This window comes from Lontra canadensis, unplaced genomic scaffold (genome assembly GCF_010015895.1).
Source record: "Lontra canadensis isolate GAN:19392208 unplaced genomic scaffold, GSC_riverotter_1.0 scaffold189, whole genome shotgun sequence".
Classification (NCBI taxonomy): domain Eukaryota; kingdom Metazoa; phylum Chordata; class Mammalia; order Carnivora; family Mustelidae; genus Lontra; species Lontra canadensis.
Window position 1 is genome coordinate 405,146 of NW_022631183.1, and position 13,119 is coordinate 418,264.

Consider the following 13,119-nt stretch of genomic DNA (forward strand, 5'->3'; position numbering starts at 1 on the left):
ATTCATTCAAATTCAAAGTGGCGCGGTGGTCTTTATTTGAATGGGCTGGGTTCTCTGTCTTCTGCCTCCATGACCCTCCACGGAATTACTGAGATTAAAAACCAGCCAAAATGGTATGGGTTCCAGCGTCTGGCCCTTGCTATCACTCCTCGGCAAATACTGAGAATAATCAGAGAAGAAATCAGGTCTAAGCACTGAGTCCCGCGACTCCCTTCTAAAGCATACCCTATTTAAATTTTGCACCATGAAGTTTAAGGGTTCGGGAAAATCTTTTTAGGGGATGGGACTCGAACTCATCAACTGTAGCTCCCTATGCATTTCCCGCCACAGGCGGGCTCCAGGGTTAGAGAACAACGACCGCCGTCGAAGGCGCGGTGGTGTGCGCGCCCTGAGTAGGGGGAGGGGCCTGGCGCGCGCAGAAACAGGACCCGCGAGGGGGTGGGGGTGGGTGTACTCTCTCGCGAGAGCGGGTTTGTTCTAGGGCTGCAGCCGCCGCTGCCACCTCTTACCAGCGCCGTTGCTGCGGGGGATTGTGGGAGCCTCCGCGTCCCGCTCGCTGGGAGAGAGGTACCTCTCCTTTTCCCTCTCCCTTTCCTTAAGGTAGGCGTGAAGCGGGTAAGAATCGGGGTGGGGTGGCCGGGGGCTCTCCGCGTCCGCCGGGAGGAGGCAGCGACGGCGACAGGGGCCGCGGGGAGCCGGCGGCGCGCCTTTCTTGCTCGCTCCCGCTCGCCCGCTCTGCCTCCCTCCTCGCTGCGTATGTGAGCCGCCTGATCGGCGGCCGCCATGTTAGGAGCGCAGTGGCGGCGCAACCAGCCTCCTCGGGCGGCGGAGGTGAGCGGTCCCGGAGGGAGACACGCGGCCAGCTAAGGGCCGGGGGTGCGGCGGGAGAGTCGGGGGGCGCCGAGGGCAGCTGATCGGCTGAACTTCCCGCGTCTTGGGCTTGCTGTGGGCGGGGGCGGGACGACGAGCCCGTTACACGCGGGCTGCAGCTCTGAGGCGAAGGGAGGAGCGCTCGAGGCCTGAGGGACTGGCTGTCCATAGGGGGCCTGCCGTTTGGGGAGAATAGTTAAGCAGCGAAGTCTTGGAATAGCGCCAGCCCCAGATAGGTGTTTGCTTCCCCCCCCCTTTGCCCCTTTAAAACGTGTCGCAAAATGGAGGATTTCGCAGACTTTGAAAAGCTTAGCCGTTTGAGCAGCGTTTCTTTCTTCTCTTGGTGTCACGGCCTTCGCTCTGCTTTTGGCCGGTAGCTTCATAGCGCCCCCTAAGACTCCTGTCCCCCGCCCACACACATCCGCGCGGGATTTTAGCTGGACCTCAGAAACAATTCCTCCCCACCCCCATCGCGTAAAAATGGCCGAAAAATGAAACGTTAACGCTTGTTTTTCTTATTGCGTCGTGGAGAAAGCCTTCTGCAGTAGGCTGCGAGCCAAGAGACTTGCTTAGAGAGTCCCCTCCTCTTCCTTTTCTCTTTATTGAGATATTATCAGTCTGCGTTCCTCTAAAGAGGATCGTGTGTTGTGGGACCTTCCGGTTTCCAGACAAAGGCTTTGGAGTACCGTGGTGTAGCCGGTGCATCGTTGTTCTTTTCATTGCTAGCCTTGTGCCATGTTCGGTGTTTTACAGGGACTTTTCTCGTTTGCCGTGGAAGAATTCTCCTAGATGTTTTTCCTGCTCTGTGGCCTTATACTGTGGAATATTCCTATTGGATCAGTTACAGTTTTCCAGTCATATTTCTAGAATGCTTATGGCGATTCCGAAATTTCTAGTCTTTCAAGCGCGCTGGAATAAAGCAAGAGTCGTTTATTTCCCAGCTCTTAGTCATGAGATTGTTGTCTTGATGCTGCGTTCTGTTGAATAGAGCTTGGTTTAAGATTTTGGAGTAGTCGATAAAACAGTTTTCTCCTAGATAAATTTAAACAGTTGTACTCGGCGGGCAAAAATTCTGCTTTAGGCTATTTTCATAAAGGTTGAGAATTTCCTTTTGAAAACTCAGTGGCTCAGTCGTCTGCGCAGTCTGTCGTCATAATTTTTCAGCAGTAATGTTTTAGAAATGGAAGGTGGACAATGATTTTTGTTGCAAAAACGCTTTGTATGCCTTTTGCACTTACCCGGAATGTTTTTGCAAACTTGAAATTGAACACAATTTAAGTACTAAATGAGGATTGTTCTGGTTTGTTATGTAAGACTGGGAAAAGAGATCTTTAGCCAGAAGATGTTTGTGGTGAAGTGCTTTAAGTTTACAATTTTTTCCCCTTGCACTTAATATTTATATGGTTATAACATTAACGTACATTTTACCCGGAAAGGAAGTTTTTGCACAACTCCCTTCTCAGATATTGTTAAGTGAAGTTACTTTACATAACATTTTGAACTAATTCGAAAGGATTTAACCCCTCTTGATTTGATCACTATGCATGTTAAAGGAGTCTTTAAACTTATTATATTCATTAATGCTCAGGGTATTGTAAATGCTAAATAATATTACAGATGAGTTAATGATAGGTAAACATACTGGCATGAGGAAAGCAAGTAAATTGTCTTACATGACTTCAGAAAATGTAATTCAAATCCCTAGTTTCATAGAAGAAAAGATTAAAGTCCAAGGAGGTGGTGGCAATATAAACAGTGGCAGTGCTGCGGGTGTGTTCTATAACATTTGTGTGTCGTTTGGGTACTTGATTCAGACTCATAATAAATAGGTTTAAAAATGGAAGGAATATACTTAAAGGAATTTATCCTAAGGGAACAGTGTACAAAAGATTTGTGTACATAAATGTAATCTCAGTTACCAAGCTTCCTAAAAATCTGAAAAATTTAACACTTACAGATGTGCTAATAATAGTGTGGCCATCTGATAGAAATCTGTGTAGCTTTTTAAAGCAATGTTTTAAGAGGAGAGTAATGATGGGAAAATAATGGAATATAGTATTACTTGGAAAAAGATAATAAAACTCTGGTGATCCCAAATTCAATTCCTTTTTTGTTGGTTTTTAAAGGAACTTGTGAATAAGCATAAAAATAGAGATGTACCAAAAATTGTTAGCTCTGGATGTTGGCATTGGCATTATGGGTGATACTATATTTCTTTCCTTGTGTTTTTCTGACATTTCCTCAAGAAATTGCATTTATCTTTGTAGGGGGAGAGTGATGAGACATTTTTATACATGCTAGACTGCTTAGAAAACCAGTATCTCATGTTTTGTTTCTTTAGGACCTCGTGTATTTTTTTTTTTTGAGAGAAATTGGGATAGAAGTGAGCTAGTTTCTTTAAATCTAAAGTGCAGAGTATTCAGAAGTGACAGAAAGTAGTGTTTATTATGTAAGATACCCTGGTTATTACATGTAGACAAATGGAGGAATCCGAAGGCATCCTTATGTAAGAATATTTAATTTACCATTATGGGGACTGATGGTAATTAAGTTACAATGTGAAGTGCAGCTTTTAAACTATTTTAACAATGATCAAAATCAAAGAATGTGGTAATGGTTTATTAGTGTTATTCATAGCACATTTTTTAGTTAAAGGTACTTTTTTAAAAATACATACTTTGTTTTTAAAATATATTTTCTTACTTAGAGTTGCATTAAAACTGCCCCACACTTGGTGGCAACAGGTTCTGAGTGGACTTGACTTTGGGTTGGAATACTGAGTTCTTTGAGGGTGGGGTGGAAGGGTCGTAGACATTGTAGTTTCACAATTATGTGTGTTTATTCCAAGGATAACAGTGTCCAAGGACATGAAACTCTGTAATTCATATAGCTCTGTATTGGGCCTTCTCATTGGATCATTGGGATTGAGAGCTCTGAAATTATTGATTTAAAAAAAAAGTTTACGTATACAAAATTTTACTGGATAGTTAAAACTGGAGCAGAGAGGAAAGGGAATGGTTTGAGAGAATTATATATATGTAGCCATTAAAAGATGTTAGTAAGTGGTTTTTGTTTTTTCTTTTTGTTTTTGTTTTGTTTTTGTTTTTTAAGATTTTATTTATTTGTTTGACAGAGATCACAAGTAGGCGGGGCGGGGGGGGGGGGCGCGGCGGGAAGCAGGCTCACTGCTGAGCAGGGAGCCTGATGGGGAGCTCTATCCCAGGACCCTGGGTTCATGACCTGAGCCGAAGGCAGAGGCTTTAACCCACTGAGCCACCCAGGCGCCCCTGTAAGTGGTTTTTAAAGTTTGCTAGTTTAGCTTTTGAGTTATTGCAGCCTGTGTCTATCATAAGGTTAAGTACAAACTTGTAGTACGTTAGGAGATACGTGATAAAGTGCTATGTTATCTTGCCTGACAAATACAATTAATGTGGCAGGTCTGAGTAGAGGGAGTTCTTTGATATGATGCACTTCCATATAATTTCCAGCTGTGTTTCAAACTTTAATGTTCTCTGCATTTATAAGGCTCAAGACTTTGCAATTAAACATGATTTGCATGAAGTAGCAATGAAATTTTTAAGGTTAAATTTTTTAAAATTTAATAAAATTTTTTGGTTTAGTTTAAAAAGCTTTTCCAAAGTTAAAGGTTAGTTGATAAAAAGAGTTTGCTTTTTTCTGAGAAGTTTTTAAAATAGCAGATCTGACATTTCTCTTTGATTGGCAGTCCCAGTAGCTTGTGGATGTTGGTGCCTATCTTAAAATACAAACAAGTTAGTAGGAAAATAAAAAAGGTCAATGAAGGGAGGGTGAGGTAACTCATCCCAGCTACTGCTGCTGAATGAGAGCAAAGCGTGATACCTATGGTAGATGTCTTTCTGAGCAGCAGTAAATGCAGCTAGTATGGAAAGTACTCAGTTGATACTAGAGTTTAAATAGGATCTTTGATTTGCAGTATCATTGGTTGCTAATGAAGATAACTTTCTGATCTTTCAAGATGATTTGTATGTTTTTTCCCCTTTGTAGAAATTACTAGGATATTAAATATCTACCTTTGGTACGGTAACTTTTATAAGAACCTATTCCATATGTGAATATTTAAAATTGTTTGAGAAAGGAAAAGTAGTATCAAGGAATTACAAGCATGTGTATTTTAAAATTCTTTATGTAAGAAAATGTGGAACAGCAGGATACAATGCTTAACTGAGTATCCTTGTATGGGCTATATAGTTCTGGAAAAGCACCACAGAGGAGGGAGGTTAAAGCTGAAGCTTCAGGAGACACCAAGAAATATTCATACCGGGGCGCCTGGGTGGCTGAGTGGGTTAAAGAAATATTCATACCAACATTCTTGGTAATGGCCGGAAACTGGAAACAGCCTGAATGTTCATCATATGCAGAATAAATAGTGTATGTGCCATGTGGTTGTGTGTATTGCAGTGACATGAAGGTTTAATTCATGTATAAGTCAGTTTTTTACAAGTAGATAAAAACAGTCTGTACATATTAGAAGTTATTTTGTGCATAAAAGTCATAAATGCAAAATAAACACATTCTTTAGGATGTATCTATTAAGTGATAAAACTTAAAAATACGGGACTGCAGAAAGGGAAGATGATGGCATTGGAAATTGGTAGGTAGAAGGTATCTAAGATGTTGTTAACATTCCCTTTCTAAACTTGGGTATACAAACATTTGGTTTGTATATAAAGTGGGGTGCAGTGCTGGGCCTTAAGAGAATTACTAGTATAAAATGAAGAAGGGGAGATAGTCCAGCAAATATATTTATGTAAGTACTGAGCAGATCTATAACTGCTTCTAAAGTCTTTTGCATAAGGTGTTGGCTTATGGTGGAAAATAGATTTCGAGATGTAAGATGCAACTAGAACGTGAAAGGCATTAGAACCATGATGTGCTTTTCATGTGGTAAGTAGTTAGGGAGTAATGTGTTTTTTAGCAGGGGTGTATATAAAATAGTGATGTTTTAGGAGGTTTGTATTGGTAGCTGTAAACATGGATGCAAAGAGGCCAGCTGAAAGGCAGTAAGATTATGGCAAGGAGGTAAGGACTTTGAAGGATGAGAAGATAATTTAAAGGTAGATTGGTAATGGAAAACGAAGAGGTTTAATTTGTTCAGATCCCTTCGCCTCTGCTTCTTTTCCTTAGTGTTATCTAAGTTACTGCCAGCCTTTAAATCTGGTATCTTAAAGGTTACTTGTGGTTCAGTAGCAAAATTCAAATACGAATTCCATCCTCGAATAGAAATGAATGAGACACTAAAGTTGACATATGAAATGGGGAGTACAGTGCAAGTGAAACATATGTCTCTGGGTCAGTCCTTTTGCAACTAAGGTTTTTCTCATTGGTTGTTATGGTCATCTGTGTAAAAGTAGATGATTACTACAGTCCTGACCATGTGTCAGTAACCATTCTAAGTGTTCTGTGTGAACTGATTTATTAAATGTTTACAGCCTTATGGAATGGATATTTTCTTTCCCATTTTACAAATGAAAAAACAAATGTTAAGTGATTTTCTCAGTTATTTTGTAGTAGAACTAGCATTCATATCAAGGTATTTGGTAAAAATCTCCATATATACCAAATGAAAGAGCTGTACAAATGTTTGTGGAAACTGAGAGTTGAAAAGGAAGTGGAAATGTCTTAAGGATGCAAAATAGCACCTTGAGGAAAGCTCACTAAATCTAGGTAGAGAGGAAAGTAAGACAAGCTAGTATCAAAATCAGATGGAGTCACAAATGTCTGGTAAATGGATTAACTTTCTATCCTGTATTGCTTTAATCCAAAAATTTTTAATGTCTAATTGAAAGTTGCTGTAGGTGTAGGAAGAAGAAAATTTTTACTCCGAGCCTGAATAGGAATCCCTTCTGATTAACATGTTTTCTATTTTAGCAGCTGAAGGCACTTTTCAACAAACACTAATATCATTAGCCTAAGGATCAAGAAGTGGGCTAGAAGTTGAATCCAGGTCTGTAAAATGGATTAAGAATGATAATCCTAAAGGACTTTTTAAAAACTTACACTGGTTTTTCAGCTTTCTCAGCACTACATTTTAGTGTTTTGTTTCCCCTGTTGCTTGATGGAGTGCATATTGCTTTACACAAAACTGAAATGAATAGAGCTGGGACTTTATTTCCTAAGAGGTTTATGAACTACTAGTAGTTCATTTTATCATGAAAAAACCTTTTCTGTCACTCAAAGGTATGCCATACTAAAATGAGATTATGACACTGAAGAACCACAGATTAAAGTACAAGGTTTTAAAGTGGTTTAAGCTCTCCAAAAAAAAAAAAAAAAAAACCACCCAAAAAAACAGTTTAAGCTCGCTATATAAAAGATAGATTAAAAAAAGATAGATTACTCAGATAGGAAATCCATTTTTAAAAATGAAACCCTTAAGATGAGATACAAGTTGGAAAATCTATTAAGAAAAGATAGTGACGTAAACTAACATTAAAATAAAAATTTACTAACTTTAAGCTGGAAACTATGTTGGTGAATTGTGAGACCATTATAAAATTAATTAAAAGTGTGAAACTTTAAGGAATAATTAACCTACCCTTTACTATAGCTGGAAATGAATCAGGTGCTTCTGACCATAGGAATCTTTGCTTTTGTGTGACTGAAGACAAAAATTAAGCATCTACCTTCTGAAATGATGCTTCTTTGAAATTACTAATAGTGAACTTTCTGTGCTATTGGTGACATGATTGGAATTTTTTTTTTTGCTATATTGGTATGTTGATTGCTACCTTAAACATATTTGGCATATTTTCACATGAATAATTTAACACATCACAAGGGTATTTGGCTTTCATAGAACATTTGGGAAATCTGAAAATTCTTAACACCTTCCTGGGTTTTTATTTCAGAAAGAGAAAAATACTATAAGAAGCTACAATTTTCTAGCTCTTGCTTTTAAGTTTTTGTAAGATTAAAGGGTTAAAATCATGTCAACATAAACTTCTAAGCATCTCTACAAGCTTTTATGATTATACATGTATTAAAAATAGTTGTTTGTACGATGCAGTTATTTCACATAATTGAGAACATAACTAAAGTTCAGTGTAGTAGTAGATAACTTTAAGACGTAGCATTTTAAAATTCTGAATTTAAAAGGTGAATTTTTTTCTATAATGTTTTAGAGAACTAAAGTCCTCTTGCGCTCATTTTGGTAATCCTCCTAAATAATCCTCTGGAAGAATGAATAATGGGACAAATAAAGTGTTATTTTATATAGGAAGTCTAGATGTGGAATGACCATTTACTTCTCTTTACCATGAACTTTATGGATATGTTAACCTGTATCGTGTTCTGTAATATTTTAGTATTCTACTTCTTTTAACTGAAGAAAGTAAATCCAATAAAGCTATTGATGGAATGGGAAGAATTGAATGTTACTAAGTGAAACTTAATTCTTAACCATACATACAGTTATTTAGATGTTGACCGTGAAGTTAACATTTTTAGTGTCATTTGCACTTATGTCATGAACTAGGTTTAAGCTCCGGGTTAGTTATTTAGAATTGTCTTGGGTTAGTTATTTAGAATTGTCTCTTGTTTTTAGGGTGAAGGTACTGCCTTTTTTTTTTTTTTTTTTTTTAAGTGAAAGGTTTTTTGTTTTTTTTTTTGCATTGATGGGCATTAAGATTTTAATGGGTAAATTGGATTTTTAATTACATTCTAGATTAGTTATTTCAGAGGAACTACTTTTGAACTTTCTTAACCTGTAGTATAGGGTACTGTGGGAAGGCAATTTTATAATACGGGGTAAGCCACTCTTTTAAAAAGTAATTTAGTAAACACCTCAGTGTTGTGCTAGCCTTAATATAGGCAGTAGGTCTTGCTTAAATAAGCCTTTTAAAATGGCTTGTCTTTTTTTTTTTTTTTTATCACTGACCGAAGATACTAAAGGAACTATTTTCGTAAGTGCTCTTTGAACAATGCTGGCATGTCTGATTTCTCTCAATTTCCTTTTTTTTTTTTTTTTTTTTTAATATTTAAGATTTTATTGGAGAGAGGGAAGGAGAGAAAGAATGAGCAGGGGGAGGGGCAGAGGGAGAGGGAGAAGCAGACTCCCTGTCGATGAGCAAGGAGCCCCATGTGGACTCAATCCCAGGACCCTGGGATCATGAGCTGAGCTCAGGGCAGTCACTTAACCTTCACTGAGCCACCCAGGCCCCCGATTTCTCTCAATTTCTTTGTTTTAATGAAAAAATTAAGACTTTGATTATTTGTGCTCCGGTCAAAAGTCTGACTTACGTCACTTTTCAGTAATAATGTTCTCGTGTCCTTGTGTGGGGCTGCATTTAAATTGAAACTGTGAGTCTTAAAAACATAATGGTTAGTCTTACGAGATTACAAGTTGTCATGGGATTTACATTGTCGTTTGTCTTGCTCTTTTTCTGAGTTTTTCTGACATCCATTTTCTGTTTTGTCTTAAGGTTATCTTTTATCTTCTCAACCTTTCCTTTTACAGATCCACCCTTTTCATATGTGCTACAAAGAAAAGTAATTAAGATCTCTGTAATCCAACAGTCACTGCCTTAAAGTATGATCAATTAAAATTTTTTACATAGTCATAATACTATTATATAATTTCTCTAAGGGAAAGGAATAATCCTTAAAAGAAGAAAAACAACTGGCTTTTCTGTATTACAAAGCTTTGTCTGTACCATGAAGGGCAAAACTGCCATTAACAGTAATATGGTTACTTCGACATGCTGGTTTTAGAACCCTCTAAAACGTTTTGATCTTTTAAAATAAAATACACATGGAAATTTAGAGGGTCCTCCTAATGTTTGCACAGTATTTCAGCTGCCATTCTGTATGGCATTTTCTGTGAGACATACCAAGGAAACGGTCATCCAGAAAAGTCCACCTAACTCTTGTCTTTATTATTCTTAAAGCGTAAGTAGTTTATATATAGTATATCTCATCTAGAACTAGTTTCTTTAGTATCTTTTCTCAGTTTCATCTCTCTTGGTGTGCAAAAACATCTTCTGTAATTCCAGTCACCTCTGATAGCATTTCTGTGTCTTTTTAACTTTGTTACATCTTTTTGTAAAATCTAACTAAGTCTTGCCTGCAACTTTTTTTTATACTTCTCTACCACTGTATGTCCAGTGTTTCCTTGCTTTATTCGATCATTGGTGGAATTGGTCCCATAATAGACTTGTAACTTGAATATTGCCCAGTTTGTAATGTAATAAAATTTAATAATATTAAACCACCAGTGCATAGGTGAATGGGTGATCAAATGTATGAAACTTAACCGAGCAATGCTTCTTAACTGAATTATATAGCAAACAACTTTAGACTTAACCTTGGTATATAGTTGTGATTATAAAAAATTATTTCATCAAGAACATTTGTTATGTATGTCATTTGATATTTTATGAGAATCGTATGTAAATGCTTTGCAAATTCCTCTGTAACAATTTGAGATGAAACAATAAGGAAGATAATGAAAGTAATTTCATCCAGAAACATATCTTGGGGGATTGTGTTCAGAATTTAAAATTTCCAAGTGAATGGGCTAATCTTGTGAAAAGTTTACAGAAATCTGTATAAGCACAATATCATTTTCATTTTTACCGGTTTTGAGCTCTAGAGGTTCTGTAGCCCAGAGTATTAACTGAGCTTTGATGGATGCTAACTTAGAGGGGAGTTTCACTTCTTTAAATCACCTATACTTCCTGTACCTGGATTTTTTCTTGGGAGTTCTCCTATTTCTATATTGACCATATTTAGTTCTCCTTACTTTTTAAAATTAGAAATGAAATAAGCACTGCCTAATACAGGATAGACAGTAAGAAGGCAGTTAGTCATATGGCTTAAATTTGTGCAGAAATCCTTAAACTAGGAAGTCACTTGTTTTTCTTCACATCTGTCTTTACCTCAAATTGATTTTGCTGCATAAAGGTCTCAACTATTGTGTTTGGTCTTAGATCTTATACTAGGTACTTGACTCCTAAGCTTCATTTACTTGTGATTTTACTTGGTTCTTTCTGATAGTAATAATAGGTCTCATTTTCTAAAGCAGAGTACAACTGATTCATCTTTGACTTGCTGACCTTGATTTTTTGTTTGTTTTTAGTCTTCTCCTGGAACTTAAACATCATATTATAGGGTGTATTTTTATTCTTCCAAAAGAAGAGACCCATCTATATTTTTATTGAAATTTTGATGTACTCAAGACATCTAATCCTTCAATTGAAATGTTTTTAAATTCAGTATGAAATTCCCTTTAATAAACTTTGGCATGAAAGACTACTTTTTAAATATCTATATGCAGGCTCTGCATACATCTGGAATCTGTTTAAGATATGTAATAAATTCCTTGTAAGTTTGAGATCTTATATGTTTTTTTTTAATCAACATGATGCATAAGTTTTTTTTTCTAAAAAAAAACAGCATCTACTTAAAGGGATTTATGACTAAAATTGCTTATTTTTCTACAGAGTTGTCTGCTGGTTCTCAGCTTGAAGAAGATTCTACAGTCCTTATTGATCCTTTTTCTTGGCGTTACCATTTTTTGAAGCAAAGTTAACCTAGTTTGCTAGCTTGAGCTTTCTTTTTGGCCTTCTTTTAAAAAAATTTTTTTAAGTCTATAAACTAGACAAGAGATAGTTCTACAATGTCCAAGTCATTCCAGCAGTCATCTCTCGGTAGGGACTCGCAGGGTCATGGGCGTGACCTGTCTGCAGCAGGAATAGGCCTTCTTGCTGCTGCTACCCAGTCTTTAAGTATGCCAGCATCTCTTGGAAGGATGAACCAGGGTACTGCACGCCTTGCTAGTTTAATGAATCTTGGAATGAGTTCTTCATTGAATCAACAAGGAGCTCATAGTGCACTGTCTTCTGCTAGTACTTCTTCCCATAATTTGCAGTCTATATTTAACATTGGAAGTAGAGGTCCACTCCCTTTGTCTTCTCAACACCGTGGAGATGCAGACCAGGCCAGTAACATTTTGGCCAGCTTTGGTCTGTCTGCTAGAGACTTAGATGAACTGAGTCGTTATCCAGAGGACAAGATTACTCCTGAGAATTTGCCCCAAATCCTTCTACAGCTTAAAAGGAGGAGAACTGAAGAAGGCCCTACATTGAGTTATGGTAGAGATGGCAGATCTGCTACACGGGAACCACCATACAGAGTACCTAGGGATGATTGGGAAGAAAAAAGGCACTTTAGAAGAGATAGTTTTGATGATCGTGGTCCTAGTCTCAACCCAGTGCTTGATTATGACCATGGAAGTCGTTCTCAAGAATCTGGTTATTATGACAGAATGGATTATGAAGATGACAGATTAAGAGATGGAGAAAGGTGTAGGGATGATTCTTTTTTTGGTGAGACCTCGCATAACTATCATAAATTTGACAGTGAGTATGAGAGAATGGGACGTGGTCCTGGCCCCTTACAAGAGAGATCTCTCTTTGAGAAAAAGAGGGGCGCTCCTCCAAGTAGCAATATTGAAGACTTCCATGGACTCTTACCGAAGGGTTATCCCCATCTGTGCTCTATATGTGATTTGCCAGTTCATTCTAATAAGGTGAGTTAATGCAACAGATACTTCTAATTTCTTTTACATTGTAGTGCCTATTCTGTATTTACCTATATCTTTTACTCTAATTCTGTAGTCTGGTGACACTGAGTTGATCGAGAATTTTTATGCTTTTGAGAACACTTTATTTGGAAGGTAATTGTTTTTGAGCATTAAACCAGGGCTTTACATTAATACAATCTGCCTAGATTACTTCTGGCCACAAAGCTGTCATCCACTGGGATTATCTTGTTGGTTTTTGGCATCAATATGTTCTTCTTAATCATATATTTAAGCAGGTTTTTTTGTCTGCTTTGTTGAATTGTTTTAAGTATTTTTTTTTTTTTTTGCAGTCAATGTGCTCTGCCATTCAGGATGCTAGATTTCAGCTCTCCATCTGTCTTGATTGCTGATTTGTATGTAGTAAAGATGTATTCTTGAACAATTCTCTTTTTTTCCTTATCTGTGGCTACAGGGAAAGAGTTAATGTAGAGCCCTGGTGTTTGTTTCAGTATGTTTCATATTTTAGATTAGTTCATTCTTCTTTTTTAATTTCCCTTTGACACAAACTCTCATACTATGACTGAAATTTTTCATCATTTTTTTTCTCCTTTTCCACAACTTTCTTAAACATACTTCAAAACTCACTTTTTATTATCCCATATTGCATCTGTCCCTTTAGAGACTTGGAA

General features: G+C 37.4%; 1 protein-coding gene across 4 annotated transcripts in view; it reads left to right on the forward strand.

Annotated features, from left to right (window-relative positions):
• The first annotated feature begins 458 nt into the window (after positions 1-458).
• The window catches only part of MATR3 (matrin 3), a 29,537-nt gene continuing 16,876 nt past the window's right edge, over positions 459-13,119 (forward strand). Inside the window, exons 1-3 of one of the 4 annotated variants that reach the window (XM_032847538.1) lie at positions 488-600; positions 6,778-6,853; positions 11,349-12,436. In XM_032847538.1, coding sequence (XP_032703429.1) covers positions 11,525-12,436 — 912 coding nt within the window. In that variant the 5' untranslated portion in view covers positions 488-600; positions 6,778-6,853; positions 11,349-11,524. Of the gene's footprint in view, positions 601-716; positions 832-6,777; positions 6,854-11,348; positions 12,437-13,119 lie in introns of those variants that run through there. The other 3 variants (XM_032847537.1, XM_032847539.1, XM_032847540.1) reach the window with 3 other exon arrangements.